This window comes from Sturnira hondurensis, unplaced genomic scaffold, assembly GCF_014824575.4.
Source record: "Sturnira hondurensis isolate 20B ecotype Veracruz unplaced genomic scaffold, ASM1482457v3 Scaffold0006829, whole genome shotgun sequence".
In the NCBI taxonomy this organism is placed as follows: Eukaryota; Metazoa; Chordata; class Mammalia; order Chiroptera; family Phyllostomidae; genus Sturnira; species Sturnira hondurensis.
The window spans coordinates 1,878,229-1,899,463 of NW_028079460.1; the positions used below are offsets into that span (position 1 = coordinate 1,878,229).

Genomic DNA, 21,235 nt, shown 5'->3' on the forward strand with positions numbered 1-21,235 from the left:
GCATTTAAATGCTTTGTACAATAGCAAGACTGGTGTATGCAATTCAGATTTGGTTCAGTGACTCAAAGATACTCTTCTGGTTACCTGTTACTGTATAACAAATCACCCCAACACTTGGTGAGTTAAAATGTAAAATTGTTACTGAACAGAAATGGGGTTCTACTGCCCACTGCCCATAGGCAAACCCCAGAGGCAGAGGCTTGGTGAAAAAAGAAAGAGGTTGTTTATTCAAAAGACTCACAACTTCAGGAGAATGGCAGGTTTCTGCCTGAGGGCCCATTCCCTCTGAAACACCCAAAGAAAAACCCCACCACCCTTTGCCAGATTAGGTCAAGGCTGTGCCTGGAGTTTCTCCTCCCCAGAGATGGAGAGGAGCTGAGTGAGGAGATGCCGGGACAACTTGCTTGTTTTCACTTACTCTTCTGCCTTAACAGCATGTCTGGGGCTGGTGAGGCGAGGCCAGGTTTGTTCTAGCAATAAAAAAATGAGAAGCCTACTTTCCTAATATTCTGTAGGAAAGGGAGCCAGTGACTATAGGTCAGGGAATCACGATAATGGTAATTAACATTTCCACAGCAGTTCTCAAATCTCTGTTGGCCTACATTGTCATTTCAGCCTCGTGGTAACACCAGGAGGCACTATCATTAGGTCCTTTTGCAGATGAGGAAACTGGGAGGAAAGAGCACCCCCCACTCAGGAGCACTTCCTCTGGCCAGGCTCGGTGCTGGGCCTGTTTGAGCACCAAGCGCCGTCTCGTTGACTCCTCAGCATTGGATCAGGGATTTGCCATCAGTTCTTGCACTTCACAGAGGAGACGATAGGGTCTGGGAGAGGCTAAGAAGAGCAGTGCTGGGTCTTGACCCTGGTCTCTGAGAAAAGGTCTCACTCCTATGCAACACAGGCGTGGCAGTCTGTGCCTTCCTCCCCTTCCCCCGAGCCATCTCCAGAGCCTTGGCTTTGTGTCAGGTGACAGAGACCCTAGGTGAGCAGAGTCCAGATGCTCTGGATCAATGGGGAACAAGGCCCAATTGCTAGTGGTGGCATAGTATAGTCTGACTGTTCACCGTGGACCCCAGCCTCTGTTGGGGCTCAGTTCCCGGTGCTGGGGCTTATTTGGCTGGTGGAGACTGGCCTCAGCTGGCTAGGGACTAAACAGGACTAATTTCCTTCCACACATTTGATAATCTAACAAATGGCAGCCTTTCTTAACTGATCTCAACGATCTTTCCTTGTTCTGACGTTCCCCTCACATCTCCGTGCTGGTGCAGAGAGCAGGAGGATCAGGAAAATGGCGCTGCACACAAGACAAGACTGCTGACCAGGTTCTCTCTCACCTCCCACTGGGATTGCGATTGGGAGGAGAGCCTTAGGTATACACATCTCACCTCCCATCGGGTCCTCCTGTCACTTTGGTCTTCGGTCTTTTAGGTAAGGCCCTGGAAGCCTATTGACCCTCTAAGAAAAGAGAGACTTAAAGCAAAGGTGGGTTCTGAGACAGGGGAATGACTGAAATAGGGCTCTCCCTATTTAGATCTCCCTGTCTTTAAATCACTTGATCTCCCCACCAACTCACTGCGCCATTCTGGGAAATGGGCATAATTGGGCATTGACTTGGCAGTCAAGAAGGGTAGTAGGTCTAAGCCCCACAGGCTGTCTTTGATCCCATTTCTGACCCTCTGCCCACCCGTATCCCCCAGCCCTGAGCGAAGGCCTCCCTGGCTCTATTCCCAGGAATCAAATATCCCTTCCCACACTTTCTCTATACTTGGCTCAGGTGATGGGAACGGAGGTGGATCAGTGTGACAAGGTTTATTGGCCCCATGGGTCACCCTGTCCCTCAGGCCCAAGTCCTCTGGCACAGCACGTAAGCACCCAGGTGCTCTGGGACACTTCATCTTTCTTTCTGATGTGCAGCACTAGACCTGACCTTCAGGGGTCAAGGTAGTTTGGCCTTAGTGAGGGGATGGGGGTGATAGTGAGGGACAGAGGCAGTGAGAGTTGGGAAGAGGGTCAGTGCTGTGAGAAGTCCTGCCAGGCAAGATAGCATCTGCTCTCACCCTTTACACTCTGGTGCTACTTCTGCAGGGACAGACTCTCCCCACGTGGTGTACTTCTCAGAGTCGGCTCCATATCTCACCTGAGAGTTCTGGTGAGAGGCCAAGGGCAGGGCTCCACCCCAGGGTAGAGAATCAAGTGGACATTGTAGGCAGTGGGGGTGGGGAAGGAGGACTGGTCCCGCCGGGGCCTCAGAGGGGCAGTTAGGGTGATGTGCATTTGGAACCACTGTGGAAAGGGGGGTTCTGGTGGACGCTGGGCAGCACTTCCGGCAGTGCAGGAAGAGTCCAGTTACTGTGAGGATAGCTTGGGAGGCAAGGGAAGAGAGGCTGCAGCTTTGCCCTCTGCCTGCGTGGAGGTAGAAGGTGGACAAAATGACCTGGTGAGGAGGGCCTGGTGCTCTCGCTCCACCTCCCTTCTCCCTGCTGCCTCCATTGTGCTGCCTCCACTGAGGGGACTGTGTGCGACTGTTGAGTGAGACTGAGACCTCTGCCCCGAATTGTCTACAGTAATAGCAAGACTTTCACCTCAGAGTCTTGCCATAGGAATCTTCCCAACACATTTTGGAGAAAAGGAAATTAAGGTCCAAACTAGGTACAGGGTGTGCTCAAATCAGGTGGGCAAGAGGGTGCTGGAGCTTGGAGTAAGTGTCCCACCAAGGGTTCTTTCTCTAGTGGTCCTCCAAGTCCAAAATGCCTAGACTCAGAACCCCTCTCCATCCCCCAGCCTGCCCCAGCCTGCCCTGTTCTGGAAGTCTCAGCCTCTCCCATTGGGCAAACAAAGGTGAGACATCCAGGCTGGGAAACATGAGAGGCTGGGGGCTGAGGGTGTAGCTCGGGAGCCTGGCGACCCAGCCCTGCTCTGACGGGCCACCTGTCTAGAGTTCCCTGGGCCCCACTTTCTTTTCCTCGACCCTGCTTATTGGTCTCCCTGGCATTTAATCTGCCTGCTTACAGTGTATCGCATATGTATTTGTTATTGTCTGATTTCGGTTTCAATTCTCATCTTCACAGAACAGGGACTATGTCAGGTTTTTTTTTAATGGCTATATCCCCAATGCCTTGGACAGGTATCTCTGAATATTTATATGAATAATAAATGGCTCTAAGCCCTGCCGCTGATTAGTTATGTGACCTTTGGATAAGTTACCAACCTCTCAGTTCACATTTCTGCCCTTACCAAAAGCCAGGCACTACTTATATAGAAACTTTGTGTAAATGAATTCATTTAAACCCTGCAGCAATCCTATGAAGTGGTCCCCATTATTATCCTTGTCACTGACAGATGAGGAAAATGAGGGATGCTGGTGGTAAGGGAGTGACCTGCTGCCAAGAGGTGGCTGGAGGCGGAGCTGGGCTATCAGAGGTGAGAATAAGTGCTTGACCTAGAACTGAGTTAATTGCTGGTCCACTCTGGCCCCCACTTCTTGTAATTCTGAGCCCTGCTCCTTGTAATTCCTTGCCTATAAAACAGGGCTAATCACAGCCCCCATTTCCCTCCCGTTGTTCACTCCCCTCAGCCACAGGGGCTGAGTCTCCAAGGAGATGATGGCACAGGCAAGGTTTGGGTGCTAGGGGCCCGGGTGATTGCACGGTGTCATTTCCCTGTCTACCTCTATGAGCGCTGGGGGTTCTTCAGAGGCCTGGCATGTGACCTCTCCACCACTCTTCTGGGTCTTGGGTTCTCTGTCTGTGAAATGGGAAGGGGTCTCTCAGGCTCAGGGATAAGGAATGAAGAAGGAATATAATGTGTGGGGAGGAAGAAACTTACCTTTACTCATTTTAGGTTCTTCCAGCTGGTCTAATAATTAAATCAACATGAGCCTGATTAACAAAAGATAATAGCCAAATTCAATTACAGACGTACACATGGAAACTCCACATACATGAGAGAGTCAGAGACCCCACATACATGCAGGGTTCAGAGACAGAAAGTCCAAATGAGGTATGTATGACATTCTGAGCTAAGGATGGGGTCAGGAGGCAGGGCTTCAGAGGGGAGGGTTATTGGTAGGATGATAAAAAGAGCTGGTGTTCAGTAATTAGATGTTTGCACTGCCATATAGTTAGGTTGTAAAAGTTATTTCTGGTGATACTCTTATTACCGACAAAGCCCCTAATTTAAATTCTTTAAGGGAGAGGTAAAGTCTTCTCATGAGCCCATAGGGTCTCGGTTGCCTTCAGTTCAAAATAAATCACATGCCCAAGTGTTACCTCTCGGAGAGGCCTGTTCTGAACCCCATAAGAGGGATTTCCATTTCTGGTAACATGGAAATCTGTGCCTGCTCCAGCTAAAAACATCAAGAAATGCTGTGCAGAATAAAAAAAAACACACACAAAACAAAACCTTTTCAAATATGTAAGTGCTGACAAAGCAGTAAGGAATGGAGAAATCACAGTCTAAGTAAAAGCAGACTCCAGGAGGTGAGCAGGGCACCAGGGTCCCCTGTGCCCTGAAGGCATTGACCAAACTAAGCCGAGAAGAACTTTAGTTTTGTTGGTTTGTGAAGAAGACAGAGCTAAAGCCCAGGGTCCACTCTAGGCGGGGAGGCAAGGGGCACTCCTCTCCCTTATGCTGTGACCCTAAATGGTTTAAGTTTAAAATCCATACGTGTTTAAGCTTAAAAACCAGAGGAAACCCATCCCATCCACTTCATGGGATTGCAAGGAACGGTCATGCTGAAGGGGGCTGGGGAAGGCAGGAAGTAGGCGGCCCAGGCAGGTGTCCGCAGTCCACCTTCATTTAAGGCACTTCGGCAGTGGTGGGGGTCGGGGGTGTAGGGGTTGTGGGAGAACTCAGCCCAGCTAGACCGCTGCGAGTGCCCCTATGAGCGACACATTTTCCTCCTGTGTCTCAATCTGTAGGGGCTCGGAATGAGTATCCCCAGAATGCACCACCCTGGCTTGCGGATTCTTTGGGCTGAAGACGATAGATGTCCAAAAGTCTCAGGAAGGGTATTCATGTCCCTCTTAGCTGCCTAAAAGAATTTAAATAAAGGACCTGGTCCAAGAAGAGCACTATTACCAGAAAGACTGCAAAGAATGTGGGCTGGGTGCAGGAGGGGAGACTCAGCTGGGCTTGGAGAGAGTCCTCTGTGTCCCATTGTCTCTTCTGGGCCCAGCAAATATTTGGTTTTCCACCTCCATGTGAATTGCCTTTCTCCCCTTTGAAGTCCCACACCCTAGCTCCCTTCTCTTTAGTTCCTACTACTTTATCACCCCACTTGACCACCTGTGGACCCCATATTCTTATGGAGACCCCCGTACATACAAAGTTAATCATTTTTTTCTCCTGTTAATCTGTCTTATGTTAATTTGATTATTAGACCAACCAAAGAACTTAGAAGGGTAAAATAAAAATTTTTCCTCCCTCACACATCCTACAGGTGATCTCCTCAGGGCAGTGAGCAGTTACAGTCACCAGCGCAAAGCAACCCAAGTGCAAAGCAATCAAGATCAGGCAGGGGAATGTCCCCTGCCTTCCTTCTTGTCACCTGTAAATGACAGGCTCAGCCAGATGTTCCAAGATCCCCCTGGCACAAGGGTTCTCTGGGGTACACACTTACTCCAGGTAGAGTGTGCTCCCACTTTGTATTCTGTGGTTCCTGTCCAGAGTGAAGTATAGGGGATGCGAATGATGGACTGGGCCAGAAGGAGCTGGGCAAGAGGCTGCCCCAGTTCCCAGCTCTGGTGGAGGGCAGAGGAGTAATGAAGTGGCTGATGACTGAGGCCCAGACTGGGCCTTTGATGTCTGCGTGGATAGGTGGGTGGGTAACAGTCCCAGTAATAGGTGCTGCCGGAAAGAGGGGGAGCCCCTGGGGGCATCCTCTGCTTGACCTGCTTCTCCTGTAATTGCCCTCTTCCTTCCCTGGCAGACTACAAATAGGGGTGTCTGCTTCTAGGCGCCTACAGTTGAAACAGCAACACCAGTGGTGAGTGCCAGCTGCTTGGGTCCTGCTCTGGTTTGGGTGTTAGGCAGCGCAGGACCTGTCTCCTGGCCCAGGGTCGGGCACGGGGCTGGGGGATAACCACCGCAGGGGTTGGTGAGGTGAGGGAAGTCAGATGTAGTGGACTCAGAGGTTCCCGTGTACGGTGAGGGGCTGTTGGGAAGTTTGGGTTAGGGGGAGTGCAGAGCTGAGGTCTGGGCCTGGGGTGGGGGCAATGGGTTAAAAGCACCAGTGCTGCCCTCAGTTAGCTCCCCTCTCCTCCCCTTTGCCTTCTTCCTTCTTTCCTGACTGCGGGTTGAGACAAGCCAGACTGCTCAGGGAAGAGAGGGTTCCCTCCAGTTTACAGGCACCGAGCTTCTGGAAAAGCACAGTGGTGGCACCGGGCAGGCTGGCAGGAGCCTAGGAGGGCAGCTGCGCACCTCTGAGATTCCCTCGTCTGGGATCATGGCCCTTTCTCCTCCTGGGAACCTGGGCACCCTGCTCCCATCCTGGGCTGCCGCAAAGAGACCCCCGGGAGTGCTTGGACCCATCTCCCCCTGCCTTTTCTTCCCCCACAGCCACAGCCATTTGCTGGCCATTTGTTCCATAGGCCCAGCAGAGGGGGAATCATTAGAGGGAGAGGCTTGGCCCTGGGTCTCTTATGTTGTAAGACTCCTGTCCCTGGGGGAACCAGGAGTGAGTCATGGGGCTCGAAGGAAAACAACACTTGGCTCCCCAGCTGCCTCATGGTTCCACCAGGCTGGAAGTGTCCTCCCAGAAGGCCAGTGAAAGGAGCCAGTGGAATGGGGTGGAGGGAAATTTTAGAAAGGGTTTCCCCTCTGACAGAACAGGGTACCCCTATGCAGAGCCTCTGTCTCAAGACCCCCAAGGGTCAGGACGATGGGATGGCCTCAGATGGGGCAGATTAGAGATAGGCAAAAACACCTGATCTAGCTCCCCGTCTAGGCCTGTGAGGTAAGACTGGCCTCGCTTTATAGATATGACACCTGCCTGACCGAGCCTGTGAGATGGGATTGACCCCACTTTACAGATAAGGCACCTGAGACCCAGGCAAGGTAAACGGCTCGTCCAGGGTTGCACAGCTAGTGAGGGGCAAGAGGGTCCCAGAAGTATTTCCTCTGGATGCAGCTTCTGAGTCAGGGGAGGAGGGATGGTGAGGAGTGGTGAGGCAGTGGGGGTCCCTCTTGGACCTGACCCTTCCTAAGAATGCCCAGCTTCTTCAAGAACCTGAGGACAGGGGGCATGGGGCAAGGGTCTTTTTGAGTACGTTCCTACAGAAGCTCTGGGGTCCTGAAGGGGAGGAAGCTTCCAGGGCCAAGGGCTATATGTTCTGGGGTGGCACAGAGGGAACTGATTTGTCTTGGGTGTCTGAAATGAGAAAATGTGGAGAGAACCAGGGAGTCCCTTGGGGGCTATGCCGAGATGATGGGGAAATGAGACCTCTGTCCAGGGAAATAACGTCCAGGTGGAAGGGATGGGCAGTAGGGAGGTGGATTAGGTGACACTGGTATAATCAGGGTGGGCTGCTCAGAGGAGGAGGGGCTTGTAGGGCCAGGAGCCTGGTGGAGATTAAGAGAGGCCTGGGAGCAGTCCCAGAAACATGGAGGGTAGAGGTGCTGAGGGGTGACCAGGGCTTCTGCTGTGGGTCACATCTTTGTTCCCTAACAGTGAGGATGGCTAGGCCTCTGGAGCAGGCGGTGGCTGCCATCGTGTGCACCTTCCGAGAATATGCGGGGCGCTGTGGGGACAAGCACAAGCTCTGCCAGGCAGAGCTCAAGGAGCTGCTACAGAAGGAGCTGCCCACCTGGACCCCGGTGAGCACCGGGGATACCGACCCTGCGGGGAAGCACTGCTTGGACAAGCTCCCCTGTACCTGAAGGCATTGACCAAGCAGAGGACAGCAAGAGCGGCGAAGCTAGACCACGGGGACGGGATACCAGGAAGGGAACTGACGCGCCGGAATCTCCGATTCCTCATCAGCCCTGCTGGTTTTCAGGGCTGCTGGGAGGACGGAGTGAGAGCTTGGGAAGAATGCCTAACACGCAGAGGCACTTGGTGTCAATAGCGGGTGCTCAGTACCTGACCTGAGAAGGAGGGTTTGGGAGGGGGTTGGCGTGGTGAGTTATCAGGGTGGGGAGGGTGAGGCTGGCCCCCAGAAGGGGTGTGGGTTGGGGATGGGCGGGATCGCGCAGGAGTAGAGGGGAGGGAAGCAGTGCGTGTGTAAGGTGCCCTGCCCTCTTCAACCTGCCCCCCTCCCACCCCCCCCAACAGACGGAGTTCCGGGAGTGTGACTACAATAAACTCATGAGCGTTCTGGACACCAACAAGGACTGCGAGGTGGACTTTGCTGAGTACATGCGCTCCCTTGCCTGCGTCTGCACCTACTGCCACGACTACTTCAAGGACGGCCCCCCGGAGCCTCCCTGCTCCCAGTAGCCTCTGCTCCCGCAGGCGGGGCACCTGCAAGCCAGGGTCTGCTCAGATCTGCTCCATCCCTGCCCTGAGGTGGTCCTGGTCATGTTGCCCACACCCCCTCCCCTCTCTCCTACACCCTCTCCACCAGCAGTCTCCAGTTTTGCCCCTGATATCTCCATCTGGAGTCTTCTCCCTCTGCCCATGGTAAGGGACACATGAGGGACCTGTTTCCGGGATCACAGCTAGTGACATGTACAGCAGCCACCCTCGAGACCCTACATGGCCCGAGATGGGTGGGCAGGGGTGGGGGTTTGTTTCAAGGGTCTCTGGGCCTGACAGAATATGTGCACAAATGAAACCACGGCAAGAGCAGGCCTACTTAACTCTTAATAAAGAACTGGTGTCACTTGACTTGCTTTGGTTCTTTTAAGAGGACAGCCAGGGCCTCGGGGCAAAGTCTGCTGACTTCTTAGCTCCTCCCTGGCCTTTTCCACTGGAGAACAAGAGACACTGCAGAAATGAAATGGTCTCTATGGTCCAGCAGGAGAGGGTGGGATCTATACAAGGCCGATGTTCAGATGAGTCTGGGAGTCTCTCTGTCTCTGGGGTCTTTGAGGGACAAGCTTCCTTGGGCTGTTCAGGAGGGAGAGAGGGCAGCCTGGAGAGGGAGAGTGGGCAGCCTGGGGACCAAGTCAGCCCTCTGACAGGATGTTGTGAATGAGGGTGAGGCCGTGGGGCTGGGGCGGGTTTGTTCCCTGCCCCGGGCTGTGTGAGCCCAGAGTGCAGCACTAATTGGATTAGGGTGCCTGAGATCTGATTAGGGTATTGTCCCAGCCAGGGAGGGGTGCCTTGCAATGGGAGGGAAAGGGGAAACCTTGAGGTGCACCCCGTCCCTGAAGCTGCAGCCACTTGAGGGTCTTAACCACCACTTCTGACCCTCACTCAGTCCCTGAATTCATACCCCACCCTGAGGGCCTAACCCTGATCCCTAATTCTCCCATTTTGTGTCATTTTATCTCTAAATTTCTACCCCGTTTTTCATTACAGACACCCACCCAATTCTAAACTCCCACTGTGGAGGCCCTGCCTGCCCCACCTGCCAATCCATCCCTGAACTCCCACACCCGATTCCTACTCCCTACTCATCACTACCTCACCCAGGTTCCCTCCTCCACTGACAAGCTTTGGTGGTCCCAGTTCCTCCTTTAGGTGTGAGCCTGTTCCTCCTCCCAGACCCCCGGCTCCTGCCCTGGGCCTCACTCGGCATGGCAGAGAGCCCTTTGGGGAGGGGAGAAAGGCAGCGTGAGCTGTCCCAGTCGCTCTAACTGAGATCCTAGAGCCAGCACATTCCAAGCCTCTGGGGGTCCCTTTATCTGCCTTTGGTCCACTCAGAGTCAACTCTGTCACACACATAGGAGCCTGGGGTCCTGTCCCTTAATTCCTGGGCAGTCATGTTTCCAGGGCAACCTCCCACCTACCATCCACCATACCTGGATCCCCTTTCCTAGCTGCTGGGTGGGACCACTTATTCTATGTCCCCCATTCCCAGGCATAGACAGCCCCTTCCTTCAGCTACTAACACTCAGGCCGAGCGGTGTACATTGTGGACGGAGGGTGCCCGCCTCCCTGAGGCCCCTGCCTGTGCCCACTGGGCTCTCCCATTGTCTCTCTTTGGCCCCTCAGGGCAGGGAGCTGTGATTCCAGGCTGGGCTGGTGGAGGGGGCCCTGGCATGCACCACATTGGCCCAGGCGGGAGGGCTGCCTCCCACTCTCCCCCATCCGCTGCCATGGGCAGGGCCTGGCTGGGGTATAAATAGGTCAGACCGCTGGGCTTTCCCCACTCTTCCTGTCTCCCCAACCCTCTCTCTTCAGTGCTTCCTCTCTCTTGGACTGGTGAGTTGTGGTCACTTGACTGGCAAGCAAGAGGTGGCAGGCTGAGGTTCAGGGCAAGAAAAAGAGGTGGCTGGTAGGGGCCAGATGTGCTAATGAGGTCCAGATGTGAGATTCCAGGGTGGAGGCTCTGGGATGGGATGTGTGTGCTGTGCACACCCTTGCATGTGCGAAAGAGAAAACAAAGAGAAAGATGTGTGCAGGTGGCTGGATCTGAGCTATAGTACGTCCAATTGCTCTAGTATGTTTGGTGTGCGTGTGACCTGTGGGTGTGCACATTGGCTTGTGTTTGCTGGCTTGCACGGGCTTGTGTGTGCATACTCTGGTGCAGGAAGCAAAGTGGGCGCAGAAGGTAGCTGTGAGCTTTTGTCTGGTAGTGTCCGTGAACCTCTGCCCGGCACCCAGCAGCCCAGCCCATGGGCACTCAGCCTCCCTGGCATCCCTGCCTCTGCCACCTCACCCTGCCCCTCCCTGTGCTAGGCCGCTGGTGTTTTCCGCTACAGGATCCTGGGCAGGCTCCAGCAGCCTCGCCCAGCGCTGGGAGGGGGAAGAATGAGCTGGGCGGGCTGCTGTGGGCCGAGTGGACCAAGTGAGGCCCCGGGAGTTTGCTGCCTGAAACCCAGAGCCTGTGCAGTGGATCCTGCAAGTGTGTCCTGCCAAAACATACATTTCCACTGTGCTGCCCCCAGGAGCTGAGCCCCACCTTTCTGGGCTCCCCCTGTGGTGGGAGTAGAATGTCACCAAGGATGGTGGTGGGGGTGGGATGAGGCATTCTAATTATATGGCTGGGGTGGGGTAGATAAAGAGGCCTCTGTGACCCCCACCACCACAGATCTCGACTGCTACCATGGCATACCCTCTGGAGAAGGCCCTGGATGTGATGGTGTCTACCTTCCACAAGTACTCGGGCAAGGAAGGTGACAAGTTCAAGCTCAATAAGTCGGAGCTGAAGGACCTGCTGACTCGGGAGATGCCCAGCTTCTTGGGGGTGAGTGACTACTGCCTGGGAACGAGTCTCCATTGTGGGGCATCCCCCACAGAGGAGGGGTTAGGGCCCTGGGAGGCACGAGTCTTTCTGCAGAGCAGTGGCTACGGCTGGCATCTAACATTGAGTTGGGGAAGGTGGGGCAGAGCGCTTACTCTGGTTGCCTGGGGTGGAGACAGAGCAAGCACCCACCACTTACTTCCTGGCGCCCAGCAGAAAGGTGGCTGAGAATGAACAGGCAGGTTACCAGCCCAACAATTGGCCAGGGGCTTTGCACAAATTAACTGAAGGGCAACCAAACCTCAGAGAAGCTAAGTAACATCCTGAGGTAGTCAGTGTGCAAAGCTGAGATCTGTGGAACAGGATGGTCCACTGTCACTCCAGCAAAGAATAATTTTTGAGTTTCTGTTTGGCTTTTAGGCGTGAAGACAGTGAAGGAGACACTTACCTGCTTATTTCTCCTGATCAGGCACAGCTTGCACCTGTATCAAACTTTATGCAGTTTATGTACTGCTTTCATGACCATTTGCTAATTGGATTCTCAAAAAGACCTTGGGGGAAGATGGGGTCCCCTTTTCCAGTAACACCCTGGGACTCAGGTTTCCTCATCTGTAGGGAACCCACCTCCTGGCCGAGCTTAGTCCTGGAGGCTGGAGTTCCAAAGCTGGACCCCCTAGCACTGGCTGCACCTTCTTGAGCCCATGTGCATGTGGAAACCTGGTCTAGTCTTGTCTCTGTCCCTTGGGGTGCTGGTGTCTACCTGTCGCTTCTTCCCCCTGCAGAAAAGGACAGATGAAGCAGCATTCCAGAAGCTGATGAGCAACTTAGACAGCAACAAGGACAACGAGGTGGACTTCCAGGAGTACTGTGTCTTCCTCTCCTGCATCGCCATGATGTGCAATGAGTTCTTCGAGGGCTTCCCCGATAAGCAGCCCCGGAAGAAATGAGGGCCCCTCAGATGCGGTGGGGGCCTGCCAGCTGGGGTTTCCCCTGTGGGCAGTGGGCACAAGCCTCATCCTGGTTTCTCCCGATGTGTGCAGGATGCTGAGCAAATTCAATAAAGGTTTTTGAAAACTATGTATGAGTCTAATGGTCTGAAAGACTCTAGGGGCACGGGGTTGGGGCTGAGGGATATGGGAGTTGAGCTGCAGTTTTGTGGAGAGAACTGGAGGATGGGGGAGGGATGTAGTGTGACTGTGTGTGTGTGTGTGTGTGTGTGTTTGTGTGACAGAGTTGACTCTGAGTGGACCAAAGGCAGATAAAGGGACCCCCAGAGGCTGGAATGTGCCGGCTCTAGGATCTTAGTTAGAGCAATTGCTACTCTCACCCCTCCAACGGTGACTGTGGCCGGACTTCTGACTGAGGCTGGGATGGGTGGAGGGTCACATCTGCTCCTGGTTGGTGTCTGGGATGAAGCATATGTGCCTTGAGGGTGCAGTGAGGGAACGGGCCGAGTCACGGTGAGGCCGTGTGGGATGTGGAGGGGGGCTCCATCCTGGTACCTCCTTCTAGCGCATGACTTAAACCCCCAGGCATGGGTGAGTCCTTCCTGGACGTGATCGGATCAGAGGGGCGACCTGGAGGGAGACCAGGCTGTTGGCAACAGCCTGAGAATACTGTCCTTCTCTAATCCCCCCGTCTTTGTCCCAGAGGTCCTGGGATGAGTGAGATCTGTTATTAGTTAGGGGTCACATTCCTTCAGAGAAGGACAGAGCAGCTCAGAGGGCTGAGTGGAGGACAGTGAGGGAGACAGTGGGAGGCGATCACAATTCTGAAGACAAAATTCCAGACATATGATCTGATAAATAAAATTGAGACTCCCCCACGCCCAAAATATCAGGCATGGCGTTGCTTTTCTGTATTGTTAAAGGGAAGTAGCTTCAGCCTCCAGCGAGTGGGATTGAGGTTAGCCTTCCAGGCCACACCTGAGTGGTGTGGGGACCTTTAAGGAAGAGCTGAATAGCCGGCAGGTCCAGAGGCAGGGGGGGGTTGTCCCCTTGACCTTCTAAGTTTTCCCTTTTTCTTCTCATCATGTTATGTTTTTCTCTCAAGTTTCAGAAGAATGGGGTAGGTGACTCAGATATTCCCTCAGTGTTACTACAGAGACTTTGGTAGAACTTTGGTCCAGGAAAAAGTTTGGCTCTTCCCTCTTCTTTCTCTGCCTTCCGCCCTGCCCCAAGTCTGCCCATAACCCTGGGGAGTGCCCTCCCCAGAGCCTCCTCCAGTTTCACCCTCTGCTTCGGAAACTTCTGTTGCTAGGCAACCAGTCCCTGCTGCCTTTCTAGCCTTGCCAGCTGGGGGTGGAAGCGGAGTGGGGCTGCAGAGAAGACCTAGGCAAGCTAGGGAGGGGCTGCAGCAGCCGCAGGTGCTAAGCCTCTAACTCTGTTCTGCTCTCAGACTTGGACTGGTTCGTGGTAGAACAATGAGTCTCTCTTGGAATAAGGCAACTCTCCCTGACTCCTACCCCATTCATTACTGCACCTAGAACTTGCTGTCCACAATCCAAATCTCTAGCCCATCACCAGGACCTACCCTCCCTGGACCCCCTCCCCAGGCCCTGATTTGCAGTTTTCCAGTCCAAGAATCTCTGACAATTCTTTCTCAGGAAGTTAAATGAGGTGTAGAAGAAATCATTCGTTTGAAAGCCATTTCAAAACCGTAGCTCTATACTATACTAACTAGTGACCTGGACCATTGCCTTGGCAAGAAACATCTTCCCATCTAATTCCCATCTCCAGGTGTGTCTGTTCTGCTCTTGAAGAGGTTAGGAGGGCCCAAGTGGACGGCAGCCTAGGGCATGGGAGATACCCTGTGGTTGGTCCACTCCTCTTGGGTCTTCTTTTGAGGATAGCCTGGCTTCTCTTCTGCCCTATTGACCCATCAGATTGGGAATTCTCATTTCCTGTTGGGGAAACAAAGCCTCCAGGGCTGATGATGTGTAAGTCACCATGGACTCAGTGTGCCGCCCTTCCCTTTGGAAATGGAAAGGTGATATTGGCAGAGGGGATTTCTCCCCAGCCCTGTCCCAGGAGACTCTGACCTGGGTCTCTTCATGTCCCTGGCCCCTTCTCATTGGCTCTGTCCCTCTGCTAATTTCCTGGGGATTGGAGAGAGGGAATAAAGGCGTAGAAAAGTGTAAGGGAGCCTGTTTTTGCTGGGTGAGTTCTCTGGCTTGGTCTTTCCTTGGTAAGTCTTTCTCTCTGATCTCCCTGCTCATCTATGTGGTAGGGCAAGCTGGGTGATAAGGGAAGAGGGTGTTAAGCCATGATGACCTCCCCCAAGGGAGACTCGGCCCAATGAGTAGACATCTATTTAGGGAAAGAAGAACAGGGCATTTGAACTGCGGCTTTCAGCATTTCCTGAGAGGGATTCTGGGGTTGCCTCCACTTTGGTCCTGGCTGAGTCTCCAGGAGGTGGGGAGAAGCTGGGGTTTTGGGGAGGTGTGAGGTGAATTACAGGTCCAGTTCAAGAATCCTGGGGTAGTCTTTGGGTTGACAATGAGAGCCAGCAGCTTCTTCCTGCTTGCTCTGGACTCTGCACAGATTTACCTGAAGCCTCCAAGTTTCTTGGGTGTTGCCTCCTTCCTCCCAAAGGGGGAAGTGGTTTTCAAGTGTGAGTCACAGGAGCCCCAGCTTCCTCCTTACTTGGGTGGGTGTGGCTGTGCTGATGGACCAGAGGTCCCCATCCAGTGCTACCTCTGGATCTGACTCTCAGAATGATCTGGAGAATTCAATAAGTGCACCCCCTTCGCTGCCTCGTGGCCAGTCTCCCGGCACAGTTCTCTGGGCCAGAGACTGGAGACCAGCTGGACACGTCCAATCATCTCTGTTCTGTTTCCTGTTGAGATCGTATCTCCCGGGCCCAGCTCTAACCCCCTCCAACCTCTGAACTCTCTCCTTGCCCTGTCCCCAACTCCCACATAGGACAGGAGGCAAAGGAGGGCGACTAGGGGGCCTCTGGAAAGGAATGTCTAGGCTGGATGGGGCGGGGAGAAAACCCTGCCCCCTTATCTGCTCCATCATCTATCACCCGTTCTTCTATTGGAGAGTTCATCTGGTCTAGGTGGCACCTAGACCCCCCTTTAACATCCCCTGAGCAGGGCGGTGTGCAGTCTCCTTCGGGAGCTGGTCAGTCTCACCACTCTGGCTGTTCCACTGGAGCGTGGCTCTCACTAGAACCATCCTTGACACATTTGAATCCACCTGTTGGTGGATTTTGGTCTCATGGATTCTAGTCTGATCCTTGAGGGATGGGTCTGGGAGATGAGCTAGTGATAGGGGGCAGCAGAAGACCCGGCTTCCCAGGAAACGTGACCTGTCCCCTCCCTTTCCCCTCCAGAATTGCACACCATCATGGAGACCCCTCTTGAGAAGGCCCTGGCCACGATGGTCACCACTTTCCACAAATATTCGGGGAGAGAGGGCAGCAAACTGACCCTGAGTAGAAAGGAACTAAAGGAGCTGATCAAGAAGGAGCTGTGTCTTGGCGAGGTAGGTGGCTGCCCCCTCACCCGCCCAAGTTCATGTGTTCCCTGTGGACCCCATGGGAAGAGAGGGAGAAAAAGAGGAACCACGGAAGCATTGATACCACTCTCAGGGGGTCTCCGTGGAGGTGGGAGACCCAGCCCTGCCTTCACAGAGACCCAGAGTGAGGGCACACACACCTCCCCACAGGGCACTCTAGTCTCAGCCAGGAGCAGGGTGGCCAAAAGGGGCAGAGACCAAAGGAAGATGAGTGCCTTAGACCAACAGGACTCTGGATCTCCAGGCTGCGGGAAAAGTCAGGTTTCACTGGGAAGAAGGAAGTCCGGGCGAGGCTTTAGAGAAGGAAATCGAGAAATCTCTGATTCGAGGCCAAGGCCCACTCAGGGGTGGCAGAACCTACGGGAGGCATTGCAGGGGATGAGGGGGCCCAGGGGTCCAGGCTGGCCTGGGCACCACTGAAGGGCAGAGCCCCCCTATGCAGAGCTCTCAGCTGGTGCTGCCGCAGGAACCAAAGGGATAGCTCTGCTAGTCTGTGAACACAGGTTTGGAAGGAGGCGGAACTGATTGTTACCAGATGCAGATGTTGGTAGAGAGGTAACTGGCAGAGGGGACGGCCTAGGAAGTAGTTATGGTATTATTTCTACTGTTAAAAAATCGAGTCTCAGATACATTATATGACTTGTTTAGGGACATCCAGCTCATGAGAGGCTGAGCTGGAATTCCAGGCAAGGCTTCTGTATCACTCTTCCCTTTTCCTTTAAAATTCAGTCACATACTGAACCCTGGAGGGCCTCCCCAGAGAGGAGCTCCCCGAAGCGTGCCCTGTGGGCAGGGGACTGAAGCAAGTACGCATGTCAGCAGGCCTACTCTCTGGCCTTCCTGCCAGATTTTCTGCATCCTGGCGTTAATGAGGGTGGAGGGAGGGGCCCTGGGTCCAGTAGGGGTTAATTACAGGAGGACAGAGGCCCTGGGGAGGGTCTGGCTCTATAACAGGAGCCCAGACTGGAGACAAGAATTGCATCACAGACAAGCTGTTTCCATTTCTGTATGTCTCGATGTCCTGTCTCCTGTGGAAAGGCTGGAGCTTCCCCCTGTGAGGAGAGAGGGGCAGGGTGTCTGTGTTTTCTTTGTGTACCACTCCGGGGCCGTGTCTCCATTCTCTTGGTGGAGCTGGGCTGGGAGGGCAGGGGACCAGACAGGGATTACGGTTGGGCGCCAGGCACTCATCTCTGTCCAGCTGCCCTGCAAGTTCCGCTAGCAGGGCAGGATATTGCGTCCCCCAGCTCCCACACACTGCTGTCAGGGACAGATGTGTAGTCTGCGTCAGTCCTCACCTATCCGTCATGGGGACAGCATAAGTCAGAGACTCGGGTCATGCTCAATGACACATTGTCACCAGGTGGTTACTGTCAGCTATTAGATAAAATCTGGATAGTGGAAAGTGGTGAGGGAGAGGGAGGGTGGCCTTGCCTTCCTATTGTAATTTACTTAGGTTCAGGTGTCAGGTCCCCACACCTCTGGTTGGTGCCAGGCCCTGTGCTGGATGTGGGCTGGGGAGGGTCTGGGGGTCCAGATGCTTAGGTATTGCCTACTCAGGTGGGGGTCACCATGAGGCTGCCTTTTCCAGGGCGGGAGGCACCAGGGCAATGGTGGGGCAGGGCCTCGAGGGCTGGCTGATGTGTCCCTGTACCTGGGCCCTCCAAGAAGATGCAGGAGGGCAGTATCGATGACCTGATGAAGAGCCTTGACAAAAACTGCGACCAGGAGATCGACTTCAAGGAGTACTCGGTGTTCCTGACAACGCTGTGCATGGCCTACAATGACTTCTTCCTGGAGGACCACAAATGACAGGGCTCAGCCGCTGCCCTGGCCTCTGCAGCTTCTTCCACAGATGCTCCGCGGCCCTATGCACCCCTCTCCCTCCCAGGTGGGCCCCGCTTCAGCTTTCCCTTCCACCAGAGGAAATAAAGATTTTTCCACTCCAGGTGTCTGGAGGCTAGCTTTGAAGACGTTTTGTCCACCTTGGCTGGGGGTGGGGTGGGGCAAGGCAGAACTTCTCCTTGAGTGGGTTGAGCGCCTCTGGGTGTTAGCGCCCTGGGCTCCTACTCATTTTCCTGGTCTTCACTGTGGACATCACTGAGCTTACCCAGGTTTAGTTCTGCCCTTCTGGAAAATGGGGAAGCGGGGCCAGGCTTTCGCTTGCCTTCCATGGGTGCTGCTAAGATGCAGAGAAAGCTAAGGGGGAAAGTGCTTTGACAGTGAGGACACTTGGGTTGTCTGGGGTGTGGTACCTGAGGGCAGTGGTGGACCAGCCAGTCTGACTTGTCACCAGCTCACAGGAGTTTACCCTGGCAACACTAATAAGAAGGACAAAAACAAAACAAAACAGAACAAAACCCTAACTCTGCCCCCCCCAAACAAAATAAAAAATAAGACAAAGTAATAGTAAAAAAAAGAAGGGCAAACTTGGTCCCTGGCCAGGTCACTCAGGTGTTTAGAGCATAGACTTGATACTCCAAGGTTGTGGGTTCAATTCCTGGTCAGGGCACATACAAGAATCAACCAGTGAATGCATAAATAAGTGGAACACGTTATTTCTCTCTCCTCTCTCTTCTTTCTCTCTCTAAAATTGATACATTAAAAAAAAAGATGGGCAAACTTGGCAGCCTTCTTCCCTCTCCTCCATTCCCCCCTGAGCACCAGCAAATCCCACCCGCCCCATTACCCTCGGTGGAGGGGACATAACTAATGATGTTTACAGGCAGGCAGGCTCATAACGCTAAAGCTCCGGGTAGAAGGTAGAATTCCAGGGTGGGGGTGGGAGGAGGAAGCTGGTTGGTAGTAGGAATTTATTTTTGCTGGTGGGTAGGTGTAGAAGTCCTTCAAAATTTAAATCATATCACTGGCTACACCCCCTCCTTCATTTTCATCTAGGTTTGAGCCTGAACACCCTCTGTGGGGCACCCTTTTCCATCTTCCCCCTATACATGTACACACACACACACACACACACACACACACTGCTGTGGCTCTCCACCAGGAGGTCACTTGTCACCGAGGCAAACAAACTGAGCAGTGGTCTCCATTGGGCCCCCATTTTCCTGCCAGCCCCCTCCCTTGCCCTCTTTGACAGCTCCAGAGCAGGAGGCATGAAAAGTTGAATGGGCTGCGTGGCGGTTGGGTGTTGAGCAAACCGTGAGGTGGGGTGTGGCACAGCCCTGGCCAGTGGCTGCAGGCAGTTGGATTACTTAGTGCATCCCCTCCGTGCTCCCTCTGGCTTGGCTGCAGCTAGAAGAGGACTTCTTTTTTTTTTTTTTTTTTTTAAGATTTATTTACTTCTCTTTAGAGGGGAAGGGAAGGAGAGAAGGAGAGAAATATCAATGTATGGTTGCTTCTCGTGAGTCCCCTGCTGGGAACTGGCCTGCAACCCAGGCACGTGCCCTGACTGGGAATCGAACTGCCATCATGTGGTTCGCAGGCCCGTGCTCAATCCACTGAGCTACACCAGCCAGGGCTAGAAGAGGACTTCTGGCCAGGTCAGTGGTCCCTCAGCCACCCCGAAGCTGGTGCAGCCACACCCACCATCCAGGCCCACTGTGCAGGCTCCAGACTGGGCAGGTCTGTGCAGGAGTCAGGACTGTGGGCTGGATCCTGGCTAAGGCTTCCAGCGGCATGGCTTCCACCGTAGGCTTTTCTGGAGTGTGAGAGGGCGCTTCTCGGGTATGTTAGCCTGCAGTGTGTGGCCCTGTGAGGCTGTGTGTGAAGGGCTGGGTGTGCAGCCTCTGCTCCCCCCACCCCACACTTTCCCACTTCTTTTGGAACCCCTGGAGGACAGTTTCCAGCTGCAGCCCTATTTGCTCCTTAGAATCCTTGAACTACCCATCCTCCTTACCTCTTCCTACCTCTTGCCCTTTAGAAGCAGATTAGACAAGGGAAGATGCTAAATGCATCTGACTGGCATGCTGGGGTCCTAGTTCACACGCCTTAGCCTTACTGAGCTCATTGGTCCACTCCCCTGAGTGGCTGGGGGATACTCTCAGCCTGGTATTCACTCCTTCTGAGTGAAGAGTAGGAGCAAAGGAGAGGTCAAGGCAAGTGAACCCAAGGTGGATTGGGATCTTTGGTGACAAGTGAGTACTCCCTTGATCCACTTATATGAGAGAGGGCTGCCTGGTGGGGGATGGGGGGGAGGACCCAGACCCAGGTTCTCATCACCACTGAGTCTGAATTTTTCACTGTAACACTTTAGAAGCTGCAGAAATTTCAAAGTGGAATGCCAATGGCTGGCTTGGACCGGAACAGGACTAGGTGGTGGTGAACTTCCAGGAACATATCACTTTTCAGGGGCCTTAGTTATGTTCTACCATGAGCTTCTTAGTGGCTAAGGATAAATTGGGAAAGTAGAGGCACCCTCTCATTGGCTTAAGTCCAATCCAGTGGTGGGTGATTGTACAGTAAATAGATATGTATTTTTGTCAACTTTAATCGTGTGTCCTTGCTTTCCAATGAGTTCTGCCTCCTCCTTTGCTTGGTGCTGTCCCAGCAGCAGAGGGTTTGTCCAGTAAGCTCTGGGAGGGACTCAGTGACTCACCAGGCCGGGAGCTGGTGGAAAGGTCCACAGGATGGTGGATCCAACTCCGACAAGGTGGCTGCTAGCTCCTAAGGTGCCATTACACTAATTAGAAAAGGTGCCCCCTCTGGACAAAGCCCTCTTAAGGAAAGGCGCCAGTGATCCTCAGTAGAGAGGGTTCTGGATGGGCTTGGAAAGGGGCATGGTGCTTGAGCCAGGCTGCGAAGGGCCCGGAGTGGGGCAGAGACAGTCCTAGCAGGGTTCCAGAAGATGTGTTTTCCTCTGGGTATGGTGAGAGTGTTGGGAACAAGAACAATGGCCTCAGCACCAAGGAGCCTGAAACCCTAGAAGAGACCCTGTAAGCCAATAATCTGCCTCTGTGCCAAAAAAAAAAACAAAACACATGCCTGCTTTATGACCTGTATATAAGGACTTAGCTGTAAGCGCTAGGCGCGAATCCCTGATGAGCCCCCAGTGGGCACAGTGTCTCTGGAGGGATCGCCCCTGCGCAGGTTAAACTTGGCCAATAAATTAACATCTTTGAATCCCTGAAAGTCTCCGATATTTGTTCTCGTGGTTGGTGGATCTAACAAGAGCAGAAGAGCCAGGAGGACTCTGGGCTGGGCCAGCTCACTTTCTCACCATGGTGAAGTGGGGGCCTAGAGGACGCAGGTGGCATACCCAAAGCCTGGCCCGCGGTATTCTTTCTGAGACCACTGAGGATGGCTGAGTTCACTGCAGCTGCCCACACCCTGGTCTAAGGTAGGAGGCATGGTTTAGCAGCCTGTCCCTGCATTCAGGGACAGCATCCTTTGTGTCGGCGTGGCAGTCTGAGGAGCTGGCAGCTGTAGGAACACATGAGTCATGGGGCGGGGCAGGGCGGGGCAGAG

General features: G+C 53.8%; 3 protein-coding genes across 5 annotated transcripts; all 3 read left to right on the forward strand.

Moving 5' to 3' along the window:
• The first annotated feature begins 5,932 nt into the window (after window positions 1-5,932).
• S100A3 (S100 calcium binding protein A3) lies at window positions 5,933-8,700 on the forward strand. Its single transcript, XM_037050755.1, has 3 exons — window positions 5,933-5,986; window positions 7,670-7,815; window positions 8,273-8,700. The coding sequence occupies exons 2-3, from the start codon at window positions 7,675-7,677 to the stop codon at window positions 8,435-8,437; spliced, it is 306 nt and encodes a 101-aa protein (XP_036906650.1). The 5' UTR covers window positions 5,933-5,986; window positions 7,670-7,674; the 3' UTR covers window positions 8,438-8,700.
• A 1,503-nt stretch (window positions 8,701-10,203) lies between these two features.
• On the forward strand, window positions 10,204-12,368 carry LOC118990220 (protein S100-A4). Its single transcript, XM_037050748.1, has 3 exons — window positions 10,204-10,309; window positions 11,139-11,294; window positions 12,074-12,368. The coding sequence occupies exons 2-3, from the start codon at window positions 11,154-11,156 to the stop codon at window positions 12,236-12,238; spliced, it is 306 nt and encodes a 101-aa protein (XP_036906643.1). The 5' UTR covers window positions 10,204-10,309; window positions 11,139-11,153; the 3' UTR covers window positions 12,239-12,368.
• A 2,036-nt stretch (window positions 12,369-14,404) lies between these two features.
• S100A5 (S100 calcium binding protein A5) lies at window positions 14,405-17,782 on the forward strand. 3 transcript variants are annotated; one of them, XM_037050757.1, is made up of 3 exons: window positions 14,405-14,477; window positions 15,630-15,781; window positions 17,480-17,782. In XM_037050757.1, exons 2-3 carry the CDS (start codon window positions 15,644-15,646, stop codon window positions 17,621-17,623), a joined length of 282 nt encoding a protein of 93 aa, XP_036906652.1. In that variant the 5' UTR covers window positions 14,405-14,477; window positions 15,630-15,643; the 3' UTR covers window positions 17,624-17,782. The 3 variants fall into 3 exon arrangements, with proteins under 3 accessions (XP_036906652.1, XP_036906651.1, XP_036906653.1); XM_037050756.1 differs by having other exon boundaries at window positions 17,483-17,782; XM_037050758.1 differs by lacking the exon at window positions 14,405-14,477 and adding an exon at window positions 14,888-14,939.
• Window positions 17,783-21,235: the final 3,453 nt, after the last annotated feature.

Bases quoted from the DNA above. Each gene is read 5' to 3' on its own strand.
- S100A3 (XM_037050755.1), top strand. From the start codon at position 7,675: ATGGCTAGGCCTCTGGAGCAGGCGGTGGCTGCCATCGTGTGCACCTTC. The intron at 7,816-8,272 runs GTGAGCACCGGG...CCCCCCCAACAG, and splicing joins AGCTGCCCACCTGGACCCCG to ACGGAGTTCCGGGAGTGTGA.
- S100A5 (XM_037050757.1), top strand. From the start codon at position 15,644: ATGGAGACCCCTCTTGAGAAGGCCCTGGCCACGATGGTCACCACTTTC. The intron at 15,782-17,479 runs GTAGGTGGCTGC...GGGCCCTCCAAG, and splicing joins AGGAGCTGTGTCTTGGCGAG to AAGATGCAGGAGGGCAGTAT.
- LOC118990220 (XM_037050748.1), top strand. From the start codon at position 11,154: ATGGCATACCCTCTGGAGAAGGCCCTGGATGTGATGGTGTCTACCTTC. The intron at 11,295-12,073 runs GTGAGTGACTAC...TTCCCCCTGCAG, and splicing joins AGATGCCCAGCTTCTTGGGG to AAAAGGACAGATGAAGCAGC.